The 21,471-nt window shown below is 41.1% G+C and overlaps 1 protein-coding gene across 1 annotated transcript in view; it reads right to left on the bottom strand.

The window, feature by feature from the left end:
* Positions 1–14,994, bottom strand: part of LOC146562207 (transmembrane protein 132D) — a 29,316-nt gene extending 14,322 nt beyond the window's left edge. The window contains exons 1-3 of the mRNA XM_085293771.1: positions 14,454–14,994; positions 8,724–9,600; positions 658–795 (exon numbers count right to left, since the gene is read on the bottom strand). Coding sequence (XP_085149897.1) covers positions 658–795; positions 8,724–9,600; positions 14,454–14,526 — 1,088 coding nt within the window. The 5' untranslated portion in view covers positions 14,527–14,994. The remainder of the gene's footprint in view (positions 1–657; positions 796–8,723; positions 9,601–14,453) is intronic.
* Positions 14,995–21,471: the final 6,477 nt, after the last annotated feature.

Raw genomic sequence — 21,471 nt, 5'->3', positions numbered from 1 at the left:
GCAGTTAAGCGAAATGAAGCTGCACTTGGCTGAACTTCAAAGGACATCTGAGAAAGGCTGGTTGTCAGGGAATGGTTGTAGTCCTGTTTAATGAGATTATGGAGCAAGTTAAGTACTTCTTAGGAACCCAAAGAGCCGACTGATCAGACCAACCTGCAGATGTCTTGCAAATAGTTTTAGCATCAAGCCTTAGGATGCACTCAGTAGCTTGCACTTTTTAGGTTAAAATAAAGCAGGGTACTACATGCTAGAAATACCTTCCCGTTCACAGTTAGTGAATGTCTTGAAATAATTAAAGTGCAGACAGAAAGTGGGACTTAAAGGGGAGTAAAAAGCATACCTCCCTACAAGGACTTTCTTTACAAGAATACCTGCAGTCATCCAGTGGTTAAAGTATATCCCCTCTGGACAATATGCAATGAACCACATACATGCAGACATGTACAGTACAGACTGTTTGTGATTTGCTTTTCCAATGCAGACACATGTCCGCTTTAAACAGCTGGAGGTACCGGCAACCCACGATGCATTAAAATTCCCCTTTTAGCTCTGCGGTCTAAATATATCAGCGGTGATAGATTTCCCAGCAACAAAAAAACAGACATACATGAATAGTCTACAGTGACATATAAAGTAATGTGAAGAGAACAGACTTGCCTTTTCCCAGGTATGGGAGCCTTTCTCTGACAAATAACAGCGATGGCTCCATCCACACTCAAATCCAGAGTGATGTCCCACAGTAAAGAGTTACTGGGTGTTACTGTTCGAAAGGTCACACCTTTCCTTACTGTTGCTCTGTGAAAAGTCGAAAATGAAAAGGTCAAGAATGCAATAAATTTTTACATTACATTACATTTCTGGCTTTTTCTTTTTTTCATGAGTTTTGGAATTTTCTTGTGAAAAAAAATGTGTTAAATATAGTTCCCTCATGTACAGTAGATTTAAACTTCCACCTTAAAATTCATTTATAGGTGAATTTAATTAATGCTTTTAATCTTGTCTGGTTTCTCACGATAAATCCATTTCAGTAATAAGAAGGAAGCTGCATAAAGTTGATATTCAGGCCTGGGGACTAACCGAATAGATAGAGCATTAATTACATTAATTATATAGGAGGTAACTTTATTCCATTTTAAAATAAAGACCAGTATTGGTAACTCGCAGGGTTGTAGGCTCTCACACTTTTCAACATCTAGTTTTTGTCTCACACTGCCTCAACAATCTTATGACAAATAAGAAGAAGCCTCAACTCTGACTGGTGCAGTAATTTAATGTACAAACATTAATGGAAATACAGGCAAAAATAGAGATTTTAGGATTCATTCAAATTTGAAAGTCAATGACCAACGTGAACTCTCTTAGGTAAGGTTTCTGTACTTTCTTGAAGTAGTCTTCAGGAATAGTTCTCCAGCCTTCTTTAAGAACATTTAACATCTTTAAGAACACCTGTCTTTGGATGTTGGCTGCCTTTTTTCTCTGTTTAGATGATCCCAGACTTGTTGAGGTCTGGGGAGGCCAGTGCTTTTCGATCTAGGTATGCTTTTACCACAGTGGCAATGTGTTTGGTATCATTGCCAATCATTGCTTTCCAGATGGTATTGCATGGTGGATTAAAATCTGACAAGCCCCCAAACACCACTGGCTGAAATGCAGCCACGAACCATGACAGAGCCTCCACTCTCTTTTTCAGATGGCTGTAGATACTCACCGTTGCTCCTCTCTCCTGATGTCCTCCATATACACTGATGATGATTTAAAGCAGAATTTTACATCTGCATTTTCTTCCCATTTCCCTCCCTTAAAAAATGGCAATCTTTCCACTGAAACCATTTCCAATGATGCAGATTCATCATTGGGTTCAGTGAGGTATTTGCTGGATTTGTTCCCATTTTGGTCACTGGGCTTTTCAGATACTGTTTATCTGCTGTAGATAGTTTTTTTTAGGCCCACTACTTGTTCTTTTGTCCTCCACTTGTACAAAAATTTTTGTTTGGTAAACTATGTTCTCTTTCATAGATTCAGCTAAAGAAGACGGACAAATTATGCGTATTGTGACAGCCTGCTAGCTAAACACACACACACATATACACACACAAAACCAAGGGCTGTTGGGAAAATCGTAGTGAAAGTGAGTGAAAAAGCAGCCAAGACCTTCAGAAAGTTTGAATAACAAATATAAGCCGAGTGTTGAAATTACATCAGCTGGAGAGTATGTTTAGTTTGTTGCTTCAAGCTGTTTGTAGGACTCTTTCTCTCTTGTCTCAAGAAAACGATTTCTCCTGATATAACTTACTAGTTATAAAAATATTAATTACATTTATAACACATAATTGGAACAAGTTACCTCTCAACCCTGATATTGCATAAAACATCAATCAAAGGCAATATTTATTAGACTCTGTACATACAGTTAAAATAAAATGTAAAGAAAATTGTAAGAGAGAGAAAATACAAAAACACAAACCTGTGATATATATATTTATCCTTATTTCAACCTGTAATTACCATCACCTCTGTGCAATTAAAGGTGCAAAGAAAACATTGTTCTTTCTATTTATATTCACGTGCTCTCATTATTCAAAATGTACTAATGGAGTATTAGTTTTCTTGGTGTCTAATTTGTAAATGGTGTGCATTATGCAGCCAAACAGACCTTCCCCGTGGGGCTTTCCCAGCATAAGCAGCTTGCAGTAGGTCAAATGTTAATGAGATACTCTTCTGGAAGAATTGTGGAGGCCAGGAGGGGCACACATGTAAATATGCCAGACTTGCTGAATATGCACGAACAAGACAGAGTATCCGAATGTTCAGGAAAAACATCCTCGTGTGATTCTTTGTTTTTCATCTGCATGCAAAGCTGTGTGGTTTATCTCTGAGATAAACACAACTGTTGAGCGCATTATGAGTCTCAGAGGAGGTGTAATTTTTGATAGGAGCAACAGCAATCTGAGCGCTTCTCTTTCTTTGGCTTTGCTGTTGTATTTCAAAAGCAGGCAAAAGAAGAGAGGACGTTACTCCCTTGTTATGCGCGGTGACAGGAGAGCAGCCTAAGCATGCATTATCTCTTAATTGAAAAGCGTTACTCGTGTGCACATTTTTTACATTTGTACAACAAATCTGAGCCACCCTTTGTAACAACATCTGCACAGCAAACATGTAATCTGGAAAGAAACATCTTTGGCAAAACCGCTTGAGACCTTTGCTCCAGATTACATGCAAAATGTAATCAGGAGAGAAGGTCTCAAGTGGCCACTGATTTTAGCGCATAAGTTTCTGCTGTGGAGCCGCATTTCCCTGTAATCACTCGCTGTCTTAATGGCTGGGATGTGAGACAGAAATATGGCCCTCATTCCTTTTCAGAATGAATAAATCTGGCTCCTGTTGCAGCAACAGTGACACTGTTAAAAACATAAAATGGACACAGAGCTTACGGGTTAAAGGTCGTAATTAAAAAGGACTGAACGGTATCATTTTCAACAGTTTAATCTTGCGCCATCATGACCCTGAAGCAGCTGATTTCCATTCCAGCTGCTCAGTGCAGAAGCTCATTTGTCTGATTAATACAGGTTCCTACATGGAGCGGAGAGCTAAAGGGTGAAATCATCTAGTGGTGTAACTTGTGACAATTGCACACAGCTGAAAGCCACCTTTTTAGAAACAGGTTAATCACTTTAATATTTATTCTGTTATACACTGTTATAATATTCATTCCTTCAGTAGCATTCTGGGTAGCTGAATTCAGCATTCAGTTGAAGCTTCTATTATTGCCATCATTCCCAGTTTTACTACAGAGGTTGCTATGGCAAACGCAAGTCAGAAATGTAAGTCAACTTACAGACTGGAAACTAATTAAATCAGCTCTAGCTCTGAACACTTCTCATCACATAAAGCAAAAGGAAGAGTGAGATTCTGTTGCCGGTGTATGGCTTCTCTGGTGGTATATCAGGTGGCAGATGAGAGCGGAGCAAAGAGGAACCTGCAAGTCCCTGATTAGGATGAAGGTAAGGAGATAACAAGAAGGAAGGTGCATCTAAGGTAATGATAATTATTTTTTTGTCTTCACATTTCTTATCAAATGTAATCTTTGTAAAAAAAAATAACAATGCTCCCACCGAAAAGTTTATTTCAGTGTTTAACTTACACACATATATTGTATTTTTCGGACCATAAGGCGGACCAGATTATACGGCGGATTAAGCGAAACAAACATTAGCATTCATCCTCCAGCTTTACTGTTTATGTTATGCTAACATAGCTGTGTCGCTACTAGCCATCACATAGCACATCATTATATACCAGATAGCCCAACTTCAGTAACCCTACAAAAGTCACTGCTGTTTAGTTTTCTGTCTTTGTTTATGTTTGAAGTGATAGCAGAGCTGTACCTTTTAATTTTTCAGAAATTTCTCAGTCAGAACATGCTATATCATGTTTAAGTGGAAACTAGCGCGCTAACTACCTGCTAACTTCTAACCCCGTTAAATTATATAAATTCCGTTTTCATGGATGCCTGGATGTTAAACTTAATTGTTACACCTGGTAAAGCAGCAACGCTGATCATTTTATTAAAGATGAAAGAATTTAGACAGTTTTTAACTCTCAGTGATACCGCAGTGTTGATTGCCGTAGCTGTAATGCTCCGACAATCCATCAAGTGGTGCGGCATCGTAGCTTACCAAAGTCGTACTAAAACATTTTTTGATAGATTTTTGAGCGCCGTGTACCACATAAAATCGGTTCGAGGTCCTCAAGTACAACCAGAATTCATACATAAGGCTCACCGGATTATAAGCTGCACTGTCGAGTTTTGATAAAATTAAATGATTTTAAGTGCGCCTTATAGTCCAAAAAATAGGGTACCTTATAAGAAAAGGTTGTTATAGTTATAGCAGTTATTCTTCTTTTAAGGGCATTAAAATTCAAAGCATGAAACACAATCTACACGCATTGCATCAAACTACCACATGCAATATGGAACGGAAATCTGCAGTATGATTTCTTTTTCTATTTTCAGTATCGCACTGCATATCTCAGCTTTGGTTGAACATTATATTTACTTCTTTTCTTTTATCTTTCCTTTCAACAGTGCTTACTTAGATTGTGAAGTTTACTTTCAGTGGGCCAAAACTTTAATCCACCGTGAGTGAGGTAAGCAGGATTGCATGTTCGGTGTATTAATGAGAGCACCTTGGAGGGCTGTTAATCTAGTAATGGCCTCTGAATAACGTGCGCGCCGATGAAACACCTCTGTGTATTGAGCTGAGTGGAGCAGGGTTTAACTAATAAAAAGTGACAGTAACAAGAAGACTTATCTAAAGCCCCTTTTTTTCTGTCTCTCAGCTCCCTTGCATTAAAAAAAAGAATCCCTTGTGACTCAAGGAGGCGTATTTCTTCTGAACATGAACATGAACCAGTGTCCATAGCTTCAGTTAGCAGGGCCTGAGGAGGCAGCGGGCAGGGAGAGGCACTGAGGCAGAGAAGATGGATGGCTGTGGAGACCGAAGCTGACACTGTGTGAGAAAAGCAGCTCTCAGGTGCTGCACCTGCCATCCATCTCACTTCTGACCAGGCAAGGCATGAGTGGCACTGTTGTTTCACCTTTTGCATACTCTTCATCCACTTAAGGGGCGCGTGCACGCACTTAAAAACACTAACGCACAAGACAATGCCCACAAGAGAACCGGCCCCAATAGTAGACATCTACACTTTCAAATACACTCAAAGCGAGCCTCGATTGCCCTCGGCCTTCATTAGCCCTCTCCTTTTCCTTATTTACTGTTTGTAATGCAGTGTTCTTTAGACTTATATTGATTGATCACAGACACATGGCCAACAGAGCAACAATCAAAACAGCGCACATGCAACGCAAAGAGCACAGAGGCTGAGTTTGATCAAAGACCTAGAAGATATCCTCCAGCTCACCCAGATGCATTCCATCATCAAGGCTGCTATCGAGATGCTACATAGGGTTTGTAATTACTTTGCTGATATAATTTGTGTTCCCATCTTTAGCTTTGTGAGTGCATCACTGCGGGGCCACAGCACCACAGTGAACCCCAGTGCAATCGGAAACAGATGCAATCGTTAATTATGCAGGCAAATGTCCACCGTTTAGCCAGTCTGATGGCCAGCCATCGGCAACGTGCTTATCGTACTTATGGAGCAGTTTAGGGAGTTGGGGAGATGTTCATGCCAACACTCCTGCCAGATGGCAGGCACCGCAGCACTAAAATGGATGTAAAAGCCCTATTTGTCACCGAGTTGAATGATTAGACCCGTGGTTGAAAAGCTCACTGACGCGGTGTCCTGTTGATACAGAAACTCACTGTTAATTTATTGCCTCAAAGCTACTTTTAAATAAAGCCATTAGAATGGGGGAGCTGGGGGTACTACTGAGTCTGATTACTGAATTTAAATAGATGTTGAGACGAAAACGGAAAAATACACTCATACTTGCTCATACTTCATTCCACTCAACTGGGTAAAAGGATAATCTAATTGCCCTTCCTGTGGGTAGCGCGATGATGGTAGTACAACACTTTATCTGTGACCTTTACAAAAGCCTCACTGAGAGTGACAGGTTCGTTTTTGCCGTGACGGACGGACAGGTGTGGCTTGTCTTTTCTCAATCAACCTCGAATTTGTATTTCCCTTGACTGGAGCTATAGCCATCAAACACAGGTTTATCATGCTGATGAGAGAGTATTAAGTAAAGCTTAATGGAACATTCAGACAGTGATAAAGCACACAGACAGCTGTTGAGGACTGGATGCACAGCGCTTCTTAATGTGCTGATAAGCTGGCTGAGGGCTGCACTGTGGAACTGAGTATGGAACTTAAAGATACAGTCAATATTTTTAAGTTAATGGTCTAAAAAAACATGGATGTAGTCACCAACACGTACAGAAGGGACTTCATTTTCCTTTCTAACGATGTTGCCAGAGAACAGAAGAGTAGGAGAAGAAAGGAAAGAAGTGAGGCAGCATTAATGCTTTCCTTTTGGTTCATTTGTGTATGATTGGGTAAATGAATTAAAGCAGAAATGATTAAAAGTGACACAATAAAAAGAGGAAGCAGGGATTGGTTTTTGGCTCCGTTGCCTAAGCTAAAAAAAACCAAAACAAACAGGAAACCAAATAATGAAATTAAGTACATGGTCTAATCTTAAAAAGCAACAACAACAAACAAATGTGAAACTATTTCATAATACTTCTGGAAATCCAGCGACAGCTGAAATATTTGATAAACCACCTTCAGACTCAAGTTTGCATGTTTCCTTTTGCAAAAGAGCCGAGTACCTGAGAGAAATGTTGCTTCCTGACAAGGAGGACAAGTGCACCCATGCACAGCTGTCAGCTCAGATAATATGGTCCTTTTCCAGCATTCACAATTGAATTAAAAAAGGGGAATTAATAATCCATGACTGTCTGCTCACCCACTCACCTTCAGTGAAGCACGCATGAGCAAGTCGAGGCGGAAGTCACTTCTAAAGTGTTTGAGGTATTGATTTGATTCTGTGAGTGCAGACTGTCCAGGAACCGGCACTTCTGCACTTCGGTGCTGCCTTTAAGGCCGGTTCTTAAGTCAGGACACCTTCCACAGATTTACAACACTCTCAAACAAAGTCAATTAATAAGTGAGTCTTGTATGGAAAATGCATTTGACGCCTCCTGTCAGACAATAATTCACTGACTTGGAATAAAGCTGATAGTGTCTTGAATAACAATTTGTAAAACCTGCCTCTAATCGGGTCAACGTAAATCTCTGCTTGTCTGCGCTGACAGCCAACCTCGACAAATGTAGCTTTGCCGCCGCGTGCTTCTGTTTGATCTTCGCCTGGATGATGATAACAAAAGGCTGCAGATGACCGTGAAAGCCATCAATGAAACGGTGAGTGCGGGTTGGAAGCATTTAATTTAAATCCAGTTTTGAGGTGCCAATCTCGCCGCGTTGCATCATTTCACCTGTAAAAGGGAAGTAACAGACTGACGTCTTGAGAGACAGCCGTGATATTAGGCTAAGGATAATTAGTCAGCTGGTTGAGGCATTGGTTCTTGGGAAATATGGAAGGCTGTTTTTTGAAACATGTCTGTATAAATTTAGCCTTCATTACCAAGTATGTCAGAGGTCTCCAGAGGAATTACAGTCTTTTTAAGATGGTTCTACAAGTGCTCTCATCTCTATTCAAAAGCATTCTGCATTGCAAAGTGAGATGAAGCCATGCTACTAATCTCCGCGATCTGCATACACTCTACAGCACTGTGCACTGATCCTGAGCATACCCTTTAAATAAAGGAAATAATGAGGTATATGGCACACATATTATTTGCTCCGTGTTAACCTTGATGACTCCTGCTGTTAAAACTGCTCTTAATGTCTTCAGGCTTTGCTGCTCAAATAATCCATCCCGTTTCCAGGAAAGATGGTTAACAGCTATGATATTTCCAGGCAAATGTCATAATCCATACTAAATCTCATTTCGTTCAATATTCGCTTATATTTGATGGCAAAGGATTTGGGTAAGAATTAGGGAAGATGACTAATACTATTAGTGAGCGGTTCCCCATTCTGAGGTTTTGCTGACCAGATGATTTCAACTTTGCTGAAATAACAGGCCCATGTAAATCAGGGACAGAGTTTCTCTTATAATACTGCAAGCATGTGGTCAGCCGTGACATTGCTGACCACTGCAAATTTCAGGGAGGCAAAAAATTCCATTTTACCTGAGAGTGAAGTTAGTCAGCTGAGCAGAGCTGGCCATGAGTATGTAGAAGGTGGCGATGTCAGTCTTCTTTAGAGGTTTGGAGGATGTCCGTATGACGATGGCATTGCCGAGCTTGAGGCGCGAAAGCGTTGCCATCCCCTTAGGCACCTGCAGAAGACGCACACTTCCAATCCTCTGCATAGGAGTGACAGGAATAAACTCTGCCTGCTGCTGTGAACCCCCCCACCGACTTCCATCCACAGAATTGCACTTCCCTCTGACTTTTGGCTGAGCCTGGTAGTACAGCTCCACAGGGTTCCCAGCAGATGGATCCTGCCTCTCTCTACTGGTGCCCTCTGACCCTGGAGCAAACCAGCCAGGTGTAGGAACCAGCTCGGCCATGCAGGTCCCCCTCTCACCTCCTATGGCACAGGAACCCCTCACCTCCTGGGTTTGCCAGAACGCATACACGGTCACACATGGTAGCTCATCCAGAGCGCCTTCCCCTCTGTTCCAATCCCTGCCTGCAACATAGAAGAGCACCCTGACTTTGGGCTTGGAGGAGAAAACCCGAGGCGTCAGGACAAAGGCCTGGATTTTCCAGTTAAAGGTAAAGACCTCTGGTGCATTGAAGAGCTTCACAGACTGGACCATATCTAGAGGCACGGGTTTCTCTGCGGACATGGTGCGATAGCTGGCGTTGACCACCGGCTGGCGGCTGGCTCGTAAAATAACAAAGGGCTGGATGTGGCTCTGCATGCTGGAGTTCCTCATGAAGTCCTGCCCTACCTCTTTTAGGAAGAGGTAGTCGGCATCCTTAACTTCGTAGCTGACCGGCAAGAAGACAGGGAAAGGCACTGGGCTCTTGTTGTCGGTCAGTTCTTTACTGCTCAAATCTGAAAGAGGAAAATTGAAAATTACACTACTGTTGCAGGACAAAACGTTTATGCTACTTCTGAATAAATCTTCAAAACTGAAGGATTTCACTTTTTTGTCACATTTGAAGACAGGCAGTGTCCCCGAACCACACGAATATCAAAGTCATACAAGGCCAACTGATCAACTGAGTGGGACTTTAAAATATTAGACTAAAAGGCCTCTGGCCTTAATCTTAAAAGTCCTATAGCACAGGTGGAGCAGATGTTAAACTCTTTGGCTTTGTCACCAAATTATTGGAATTGTAAAAGGTTACGAACTGTATTTGTTTTATGAAAAAAAGACAACATTCCCAGTGTCCTGGTGTCACATCAGATTGCTTTGATGTGGCCTTAAAATACATTAACAGAGAAAATCTGAAATAAAACATGAAGTCAGGATGAGACCAAATAAAAGATGGTGCTTTCCCCAAAAGTCAGATCAGCCCGTTACTAGCCGAGTTGTAACAATCCAACATCGATTTGTTGACTAAAGCCTTTTTCTCTGCACAGTATGTAATTGTTTCCAGGTAGTTAATCCTGGTAGTAAATAGGTTTCTATGGAAATAATTTTTCGAAATGCTCTTTAAAAAATGTCGCCTGCCGTGTTGTCATGTTCAAAAGTGTCTCTGTTTTCCCTCCATAGCATGAGAAGGTACAATCTGATACATCTGGCACAAAGTGGAAATAAGCCATCAAACACTGGGATTAAAATGGCTTTTCAGATTGTCTCTAGGCAGGGGGAATAAGTAGTGACAAACAGGGCTGTGCATCATTATATCAAATGAAAGAAAGTAGATTTGATGTAAAAGACTAGCATGCACCTGAAAACATGGTTACTGGTTAAGGTACGCATTTGTACACCAGCTGGTCTGTGTCGGTGTGTTTTGTACAGTGATAACAGGAGAGTTACAGGAGTACTGTAAATACTAATCCCAAGTGTAAAGAATGACCTTTTTGCAATCGCTGTGACAAATCAATCGAACAGCATAAATGTCCCCTGATCTGATTTCATGGTGAGTGTTTACCGCGCTGGAAATCAGCAGAGGTCACTCATGCGTCATGTGTCCTCATTAAGTGTCCATTTTGACAGAATTATGAAGATTATAGCTGCTGACCCGGGTGTGCACTTTTGATCTGGTGGCTAATTGCCCTACTTGGTGAATCATGAACGCATAAAAACAGAAACACTCATGTTTACTATAACAACCTGGATGAGGCTGTTGTGAACATGGCAGCAAACCCAAACTCAGTGTCTTAAAAAAAAGATCAGATCTACAACTACTGACTTATGTATATTCATGAGAGAGTGAATGCCGCATTGAATGCTAGCTGCCATTGAATTATTGATCAGTATTTATCAAATGAAAAAGGTTTGAAGTTTTTCTGTGTCAAATTTGTTCCGCGTGTCCCTCATGGCTGCCGGCTCTTGATGGGTCCGTCTATCACGACCGCTTCTGCTTTTCATCCTCCCTCATTGAGCCTGTCGAGCTGGCCTGACACTTCGCACGGCAGCGACTGTACTGCACATGTCACTATCATGTCAGCCCAGCAGCCCTCAGAGGACGACAACAGCGTTTATTTCCTCCCCTTCCACACACAGACAATAGTGTCAGTCATGTTCACTGAGTGGGTGACACACTGCATGAGGCAGAATCTGGACCTAGAATCTAGGCTATCCTGGCTTAGCCTTCCAGTGGGCACTGACAGATGTGCTATTTAATACCAGAGCTGGCAGCACCTCCAGTTGGAGTGAATATAAACTGGCTCGCTGTGTTCCAGGCGAGAGCATTCATCGCCGCTGTAAAGTACGCCACAATGCAAGCTCACATCTTTATGTTTGAGTTTAATGTACACTTCTTGTTATTTCACATCTTTTTTTTCTTGATAGTAGACTCCAGAAGCTGTTTTGCTTACTGGCTAGAAGGTTCGTCCTTCTGCTTTGCCAATATTTAAGATATTTATCAAGTAGCCAGTGCAAGCAAAACTTCTCCGATGATGAGAGTCCAGCCCTGAACACGAGAGCAAATCTGGCGCACCAGCTGTTCCAGCCTCTCAAATCACTCACTTTGAAGACACTGAGCTTCCCGTCCTCCTTGGCTGAATCAGGGAGCGCACGTGTTACCATGCAGATGTTCATGCCACCAAAAACTGTTGTAAAAACTGCAGCAGGGAACATATTCAGTGGCTTCCACCTTAGTGGTGTACAGTATGTAGGTTAAGTGCTTTCTGTGTGCGGGGGAAGAAAAAAAAGCTAATTTTTTGTGCCAACGTTTTGTTGATAATCAAATCTTTGTTCATCCCTCTCTGTGTCCAAATGAAAATGCTCCCTGCATGAAATTAGATTTACAAGCACTACCACTGAATGTTAGCAGAAAATTTACTTCAGGTAGGATTTCTTACCGAAATGAAAATGAGACGATACAAAAACGGAGCTTTCTGTGTGTCATACCGCTTTCTTTCTTTCTTTCTTTCTTTCTTTCTTTCTTTCTTTCTTTCTTTCTTTCTTTCTTTCTTTCTTTCTTTCTTTCTTTCTTTCTTTTATTTGAATCATTTGTTCAAAGATACCTAATAAGAGCTTTACTGCTATGCATCAATATGGACATGTTCACTTCTTGCAGTACTTTAACCTAAGAAGTTGGTTTGCTCTGTTGTGCGTGTAAGAAACAACAGTCTGCTTATTTAACAGCTTCGAGACTTCATTTATCGAAGAGATGTTGATTTCAAAATAATGTTTCCCCATCGCCAGCTTTAATAAAAACACTTGTGTCTAATGAGCTGCATTTTGCCCTGCAGTTTGTCTCGTGGCTTTGTATTAAAGGTTTTTCATTTGCACATCAGCTAACTGATTTTCAGTGTGCTTGTCTTTTAGCGCTATTTCTTCACTTGTAATCAATCTTTGTATTATTCTAATAAAATGCAAAAAGCCCTAGCATCCATTGTGAATTCTAATGCGCACTAATGGCTTGTACCATATGTGCAAAACAGCTTGCAGAAGTGAGTCGATTCCCAGTAGCATCATGGAAGACAAACGGATGTCTGCGCTGGAATTAGTAATTGAGAGAATGAAAGATGTGTTCATTTGTGGCTCAAAAGTTTCTCTTTCACGCTGCCGTGAAAGGTTTCTTTCCCCTTTTTTCATTTTTTTATCAGATATTGCATATACAGAAATGTGCTGTTTATAAATAGAAAGTGTTGGCAGTGGATCAGATGCTAACCGCACTAATTATGCACCTGCATTTTCTTAATCTAATGTTAGCACTGTGACTGTTTATCCTCTGACTGGCTAACCTCTCCAATGCATCTAAGTTTAATAGAACATTATAGGTTCTCATTAGGATCTGACAGGGACACTTAGGAGTCCACTTGGGAGATAAACAGCAGCGTGCAACAGAGGGAAGAAAAGCTGTTAGTACATCCATGAATTTTTTAAAAAGTTGTGCAAAGTTAAAGTACCTTTCAGCAAAGAAGTTAATCAACAAAGCACAAATAGAAAGTGGGAAAAAGGGCAAAAGTTTGGTCCAGCAAGAGGTGGAAGACGTGCAGGAGCACAAGCACTGCAATGTGGTGTCTGCTGCAGCAGGGTGCTAACAGGGTGCTAATGAAATGCAAATTTACAAAGATTGAAGTTTGCTTACATCTGCCCATAACCCTTTAGGGCGTTAGAGTGTGTATTCAGTTTAAACAAAACTAGAATTGAAAAGAAATCATGTTTAAAACCTTTCATGGGTAGTTTCTAATTAACAATAAAGATTGGATTGCAAACATTGAAACTGTAATCTAATAACCGCAAAGCTACAAAACCAAGCATGGTTGTACACACTTTTAAGTAGAAAAGTTACCAGCCTGCATAGTCCAGTTAAAGCATCATACCCTCATTTTAAATGCATTATGAGGGGCTTTATGATGTGCGAAAATACTCCAATAAATGCACTAGTGATCATATGGCATGTAATGCTCTGACTTGCTGTTGGAAAGACGGGAGAAAATAAAGAAGAAGAGGGAGGGGGAAGAGAGAGAGAGCAAGAGAGAGAGATCTAGGGAGGCTTAAGCTTATGCAGTGATTGGTAGGGATTGCAATGTCCAATGAGACTCTTAAAGCGGCTTTAAAAATCTGTTTTATCACAATTTCTCAATTTTTATCTTTTTATCCCCACAAATCAGCCTGCCTTCATTCCCTGGAAATGGTCATCTAAGGCAGTTATTGGCTTTACACAAATGCCTTTGAGATGTGCTTTTCTTCTTCATTATCAAGTTGGAAATCTAGATTGCCTGCTTCTTGTTTGCCTCACTGTACATGAAAATTGGGTCCCCCAATTTTTTTTTTTAGCAGAAAGCCAAAAGAGAAAGTAATACTTCCACCATGACAAGAAAGGCACTGAGCATTAAAGCACTGCTCACGTTGTAATATAAACCCATCAAGTTCTTTACCCCTCACTGATTTAATCCTAAATGTTTAATAGGCTATTTTACTCACTGCTGTGACACTCTCTCCTGCAAGTAAGACACATGTGCTCGTGTTACCCTCACTGGATCGCTGTATCACAGTGGAATAAGATGTAAGTCACAAATGAGGACATTTATGTATTATTTATGTTTTTAGAAGATGCGTTAATCTTTAACGGCATTGCTGAGAATAGGCCCACCTCCATTCAGTAATATGTACACATGATGGAGAGTTCAGTCTAATAATTTGTTTTCAGCTGTTTAAGTGAAAGCCAATCTTTATGTTAATTCATTGCACTTTGACATGCGCTAATCTTGAACTCATTTTTCACCTTTCTTCTTTTTTTAAATTTAAAAACAAGCAAACTAACCACTTTGTTTTCACCTACCTTGTGTAATGACTGCTGTAATTGTTGCAAAGACTATCTGTAAGATCCTCCAGCTCTGCCAGTGCGTGCTCATTTTGGCACCCGGCTCTGCACGCTATTCCAGGCAAGTTCCCTGCGTCCGTGCGGTTGGGTTTTGCTTCAGTAGGTTAAGAAGAGGGTCCTTTCATCCATTCCTGCAGTTCGGACGCTTTCCATAATCACACCTGTGCGAGTATAAGTGGTAGTGTAATCCGTATTGCTGGAAAGATGGAAAGCGCATCGAGGTCTGTTCAAGTCCCGGCTGTGCGTAAAAGTTGTGCGTAACGATCCTTGCGGGACTCTTAGTGTCCGATCACAAGACGTGAGGCTCTTGAGGTGAAACCGTGTGACTGAGAAAGCTACGTTTGGATCATTAATGCCGTTCTAAACGAATTATCTCGACAAGTTGCTCAGATTGAGCCGGTCTCCCAGTCTGCCGTCGCGGTTGGGACTCTGCGGTGTTAAACGGTTGAAAGCAGATCACTGACTGTCTTGTGCGCAATCCTCAGGGTACTAAACTCATCATCTGTCACTGTTCACTCGCTCAGGAAGCCACGTCCAGTACGCAGCGAGTAGGATTAACCCTGCCTTGCGTTTGATTGTAATGTCAGAAATGATCATAGGTGCCGGATTTCTGATCACTTAATCTGCTTCAGTCCATGATGACCCACGCTCAACATTCAGTAAAGCTACTATAGTCTGTTTGTGTTTTGGAAGCTAACTGTCCAGATCTCATTAGTGAAAATAACAAACACAAGGGATAAATGGGAATTCACGTGGACCAGTATTTGATTTGAATTCGGTTTTTTCTTTTCTTTAATAATTGGATGGAAGTGATTATTTATATTTGTGTTTTTTCCTTAAATTAAATATTCATTGTTAATTATTATAAAATATAAATGCTGAAGTAGAAAAGTAACCTTGGCCTCAATCGCGATTTAAAAAAAAATATATATCCACAGCGCAATTTCACTCAATTGTCTGCTTTGTGTTACAAACGTACTGAAATCAGCAAACTTGTTTCTTCTTTACTCTCCAAATCAAGGATGATTTTCTATACAGTGTCTGCAGGCATCGCAACCTTTTCAGACATCGGCTGGTTGAGTGCAGGTTACAATCAGTTTAAACTCTGCCAGGATGTAGCCGGCTCATTAGGACCTGACATCATCACACTTATGTCATTATTATTGTTCTTTTAAAGTGTAGAGAAGAAAGTTCTCTGATTCTCAGTGTGAAACTTGGAAACTTTCACTGCTTTTTTAAAAAAAATATTGTCCATCAAGAGCATAATAAATTCCAATAGTCATCAACCTCATCAGGTGGATTTTTAGTGCCCTCTTATGGTAAAGATGAGCTTCTCTGTAAGTAATCAAAGGTGAGGCACTAGCTATAGCTTGCAGCCCAGTTGCATCAGAAATGAGCAGGTTTCCCACTTATTTTACTTCATTTATTCATAGGGTGACCTGATGAACAGAAGACCAGAATGTATGTATCCAGTGACTTTAAATGCAAATGCTGCACCAGAGTGACATTAACAGTTGTGTAGGCCTCTTGTTTTTGCACAAACCAAGATTACAATAGCTGTTAGTCATCTTTCAGAAACAAAAGCATGAACATACATTAATACCGCTGCAGTAGAACTCGGAGCACACTGACTTATTTTAAGAAAAAAAGTTACTTGTTTGTGTCTTGTAGTTAGGTAAACAAGTCTGTAGGCTCTAAGTGTAATAGGGCTTTATTGACTAATAAAGAGGATTAACCAACATATCAACACACAGAGTGTGTGACCAAAGCTCACGGTATCTGGAGACAGGAGGAAGTTGCCACGAGCTACTGCTGCGAGCATATTTGAGCTCCTCCCTAGCACTGCAGCACTGTGATAAGCAGCAACAGCAGCAGCAGCATCTGTATGTTGGGGTTGCTCCAGTACGCTGTAGCGCTGCCAGAGGATAATTTAGATCCTTTCCCATTTACCTGCTCCCCACACAGAGACATAGCAGCTACACTATGTTTTGTATTGAGAAAGACTGAGAAGAAGTATGCCACCCCCAAGGGCGGTGCACTTTCAAACACACACAAATGCAGGACTGGAAACTGTATGAAAATGAATAACTGTCATAAATCCATGCAAATGCTTCATCACGTTGAACAGGCCCTAATAGCTGCAAGTAAACAGAATTTTGCCTGCTATGTAAATTAGATATTTTGATTCGAGGTACTGGCAGCTAAATGGTTGAGTAATTTCCCAGGCAAATTTTAATTAAAATAGCAGACGCTTGCTGTTATAAAGGAAACAGGCATCTTTGTCACCTGATGTTGCGCGTAAGGCCAATCACTTGACACACACGCGTGTCACACACTCGCCCGTCATTTCACATGACATTAAGCTGCGAAACAATAAATAAATAAATAAAAACTGTGACCTTGTGGACTTCCGCAAGCGATTTTAGGAAGCCTCCAAGGGGTGCTTTAAGATGCAGAAAGAACATATGGTGAAACCTGTCAAGAATATGGTATGAACACTTACAGGACAGAGAAACATCACAGGCCTCCGGATATGCAAGTTATGAGATTGACATAGATGGATGTTGCGGAAGAAATATGCTAGAGTGGGGAGAGTGGCCATAAGCTTATGATAGATGTGAGTGCCACAAGGAAGGGAATGTGTTTTCAATGTACATCATCCTTCTGCTTGACAGATAGAGGTAACGTCTGCCGAGGTGCATTTAGCCACACATAACGCTCTAATGTTCCCATTCTCATTTTCACTGTGAACACAGAGTGTGCGCTAGAATTTACATATCTTTACAATAACATTTTTTGCAAAACATTAAAGGTTGAACATGTGCAGTCACATGGAACTTTTCTGTGTCTGTGGACTGTAGACCTTTCTGCTGGACTGTATTACTACACAAGAATTGGGTGGGTGGGTGGGTGGGGGGGGGGGGGGGGGCATTAACTCATTCACTGCCATTGACGTCTATAGACGCCAATGGCAGTCAACGTAAGTTGAACTGAAGCCCACCAGCAGTAAAAGTAGACCTGCAAGGAGGTGCAGGGTTTGCGCACGTAAGGGATTGCGCAGTGAGACAAAAATGTGGTGCAAGTCTTGTTGTGTTTCACAGTGAATGAGTTAATAGCTTATACTTTGTCATTTTTTTGATAATAATATATTTGTGGAAGTTGATAATCTTTCAATAAATATTCATGTATGACTGGCTTTTTAACAGTTTTACTGGGGTTGTGGTTAAAGGGGTTTTGCACAATTTTCGGTAATTCATACCGCCACTGGCCACTTCATTATTGCAGCTATTTAATTGTTTGTTAAGGAAACTATCTAATCAGGCAATTACATGGCAGCAACTTAATGCATTTAAGCTTGCAAGCATGGACCAAACAATCCGTTGAAGTTCAAACTAATTATTAGAATGGGAAAAAAGCGACTTTGAAACGTGGCATAGTTTTTTGGGTCAGATCTGGGGGGGTGGCTGTAGCTCAGGTGGCAGAGCAGGTCAGCCACTAATCAGAAGGTCGGTGGTTCGATCCCAGGCTGCCTCCTGGCTGCATGCCAAATATCCTTGGGCATGATACTAACCCCATGTTTGCCTACTGGTGGTGGTCAGAGGGCCCGGTGGCGCCAGTGTCCGGCAGCCTCTCCTCTGTCAGTGTGCCCCAGGGCAGCTGTGGCTACAATGTAGCTTGCCAGTGTGTGAATGACTGAATGTAGTGTAAAGCGCTTTGGGGTCCTTAGGGACTGAGTAAAGTGCTATATATATATATATATATATATATATATATATATATACAGGCCTTTTACCATCTGTAGTATTTCAGAAACTGCTGATCCACTGGGATTTTCCTGCACAACCATCTCTAGGTTTTACAGAGAATGATCCAAAAAGGGAAAAAAATATACAGTGAGCATCAGTTCTCTGGGAAAAAATACTTTATTCAAGCTGATAGCAAAGCAACAGTTACTCAAATACCACTTGTTACAACAAAAGTATGCAGAAGAGCATCTCTGAATGCACACCTTGAACCTTGAAGGAGATAATCTACAGCAGCAGAAGACCACACCAGATGCCACTCGCACCAGCTCAGAACAGGAAACTGAGGCTGCAATTCAAAGGCTCACCAAAACTGGACAGCAAGAGGCTGGAAAAACATCGCCTAGTCTGACAAGTCTCAATTTCTTCAGCAGCATTCAGATGGTAGGATCACATTTTGGTGTAAACAACACAAAAGCACAAATCCATCCTGCCTTGTATCAAGAGTTCAGGCTGCTGGTTATAGTGTAATGGTGTGGAGCATATATATTAGAGACACACATGGGGCCCCTTAGTATCAACTGACCATTGCTGAAAGAACACACCTACCTGAGTATTGTTGCTGACCATGTCTGTCCTTTATGACCTCAGTGCATCCATCTGCTGAGGGTTGCTTCCAGCAGGATAGTGCGCCGTGTCACGAAGCTCAAATCATCTCAAACTGGTTTCTTAAACATGACAATTTTGGGTCCAGTGATGATTTCTCAAATGGCTTCCACAGGCCCATTAAAGGGTGGCTGTGGCTCAGGTGGTAGAGCTGGTCGCCTACCAATCGGAAGGTGGATCGATCCCCGGCTCCTCCTGTCCATGTGTTGAAAAATCATTGGGCAAGATATTGAACCATGAGTTGAGGGGGGTTCGATGTCTTGTGCGAGTGTGTGAGTAATAGATAAAACCACTGAATGATTATGTGTGTGATTGAGTACTAGAAAGAGCTTTGATTGCTCAAATTGAGCAGAAAGGTACTACTGTATATGCGTACCAGTCCATTTACCATTTACTACATTCAGCACATCTCAGTGCAACGAAGCACCTTTGGGATGTAGCAGAACAGGAATTTTCATCGTGGATGTGCAGGCGACAAATCTGCAGCAGCTGTGTGATGCTGTCATGTCAGCATGGACCAAATTTGTGAGGAGTGTTTCTTTGCACTTTGTTGAATCTGTGCCAAAATTAAGGACCTTCTGAAAGGTCCACTTGGGTACTGGCAAGGTTGTAGCTAATAAAGTGGCTGGTGAGTGAATATTTTCCTTGTTAGTGAATAACGGTTAACATTGACCGATTTAAATGCAGTCATTGTGATGCAGCGGAAAAACTTGGCAACCACAGGTGTTCCTAATGACATCCTGTCCTTTAAGGTGTAAAGCCATAGTTAATGTGATTAGTAACACCTCAGTTGACATAATTCGAGTGAAAAAGGCCACTGTGAAGAGGATTTATTGACACCACTTGCATATCTGTTAACAAGCTTCAAATGTGAACAACTGTGGCCCAGTTTTAGCTTCCATACACGTGAACAAAAATAAATCAAGAATAATGATAAAAAAAAATTAATATATTGTATTCAACAGGTGCATTATCAAACAATATGTATAGGTTATTTTCTTCCAGAAACACAAAAGTAGCAAAAAAAAAATAAGCCAAGTGTTAAAATGAGAACTCAGACATGTTTTACAGATGACAGCTCTATAAAACATCCACAAATTGGTTTGCTGCTTTCAATAAAGGATTTGTAAACACTTCATAATATTGGCCTTGTGAGAAACTTGTTAAAGCTTCTCTGCAATTGAGAGACTTTAACACCTTTGTAAAGAAATTTCATCCAGAGAAGAAGTTATAACTCTGAGAGAGCTGAGTACTAACACTGTGCCAGTGTTCCCTCGTGCTGGGGACTGGGACTGATCTCCATATTTATCCTGAAGTTATCTTGGCCACAACTAGCTTCAAAGTTGGCTTTCATGCAAGCTCTGCGGTGTTGATAAGTTTTGACTAATTGACAGTTATTTTGAGTTAACAAGTGTTGACATTTCTCACATTTCTCATCAGATAAATCAACACCTTTGCAGACAGAGCTCGTTATTCAATCTGCTGAGGTGTTTAATTAGTCCAAAGAAAACTGGCAACATGTTGATTTTTAATAACTCATTATTTATTTCTTTTTTTTTAGATGCAGAAAAGAGATCATTTTCCTACTCAGCAGGAAGCAGGTTGGGGGCTGTTCAGCAGAGACCTTGGGCTTTTTGCAGGTGGCTGTGGCTATAACTGAACACAGGAACAAGCCGTTCTCTAAAATGTCAGTGTAATTTGAATAAGAGCAGGAATGAAAATCTGACAAGTCAAACTACACCCACCTATGCTTCAGTCTTCTTAAAACTGTGTCACTCACGTCATCTCGTCACGTGACTACAGTTAGGGATACTCCCACACAGAGTGGGTTCTGTAAAGCCACACTTTTTCATCCCATACAGCAAACCTTCAAAACCTTTCAGTGACTAACAACCACTAAAGCACATGTTCCCATTATATTCGACAATGCATTTTATTTTTTATAAAAACCCACAGGCAAATCCTTAATTTGCCGGAGGATTTGTCCTGTTAAATGACAACAAAAATGGCATCTGCATGTCCTTAACAGACGGGAGATGACTGGAGGCTTTTGTTGCTGTGACATGCATGTATAGTTTCCGCTGCACTCCCACACAAGCTGCGTCTCTCCAAACATTAATGACAAATGTGTAAAAGTTATGAGGTACAACGCAGAGACCTGAGCAAACACAAGCTCAGATGTGCTCAAATATGCCCAGAAGCCTGATTGTTCGTCAACCCCCAGGGTCCTAGAGGCACACAGTTTAGCTCTGCAGTGTCACCCAGAGGTAGCTGGAAAAACATGGCTATGCAAATGATTATTCAGCTTTAATGACAGCAACACAAATATGAATGGCCTATAGTCAATGGTCTTGAATAGATTTGTGATTTGCAATTTTATATTTGGACCACTGCTTTATTTGAACAGTACACATCAGTGCAGGTTGGGTTTTTTCTCAAAGTCTTTTGCAGGGAAAATGCTGTCTGCAGCTTCCTAATCTAGCCCAAACTGGGCCATGAGAGACAGCTCTCCATGTTTGGGTTGAATACCTCCAAGCAGCCGAAGACGGGTTTGTTCAGCCTAATCT

This window comes from Mchenga conophoros, linkage group LG12, assembly GCF_057382185.1.
Source record: "Mchenga conophoros isolate Kocher_MC1m ecotype Shallow Benthic linkage group LG12, M_conophoros_male_GT1.1, whole genome shotgun sequence".
NCBI classification, from domain to species: Eukaryota; Metazoa; Chordata; class Actinopteri; order Cichliformes; family Cichlidae; genus Mchenga; species Mchenga conophoros.
Note: the sequence above shows the minus strand (reverse complement) of the source record. Positions and strands in the feature narration are given on the sequence as shown.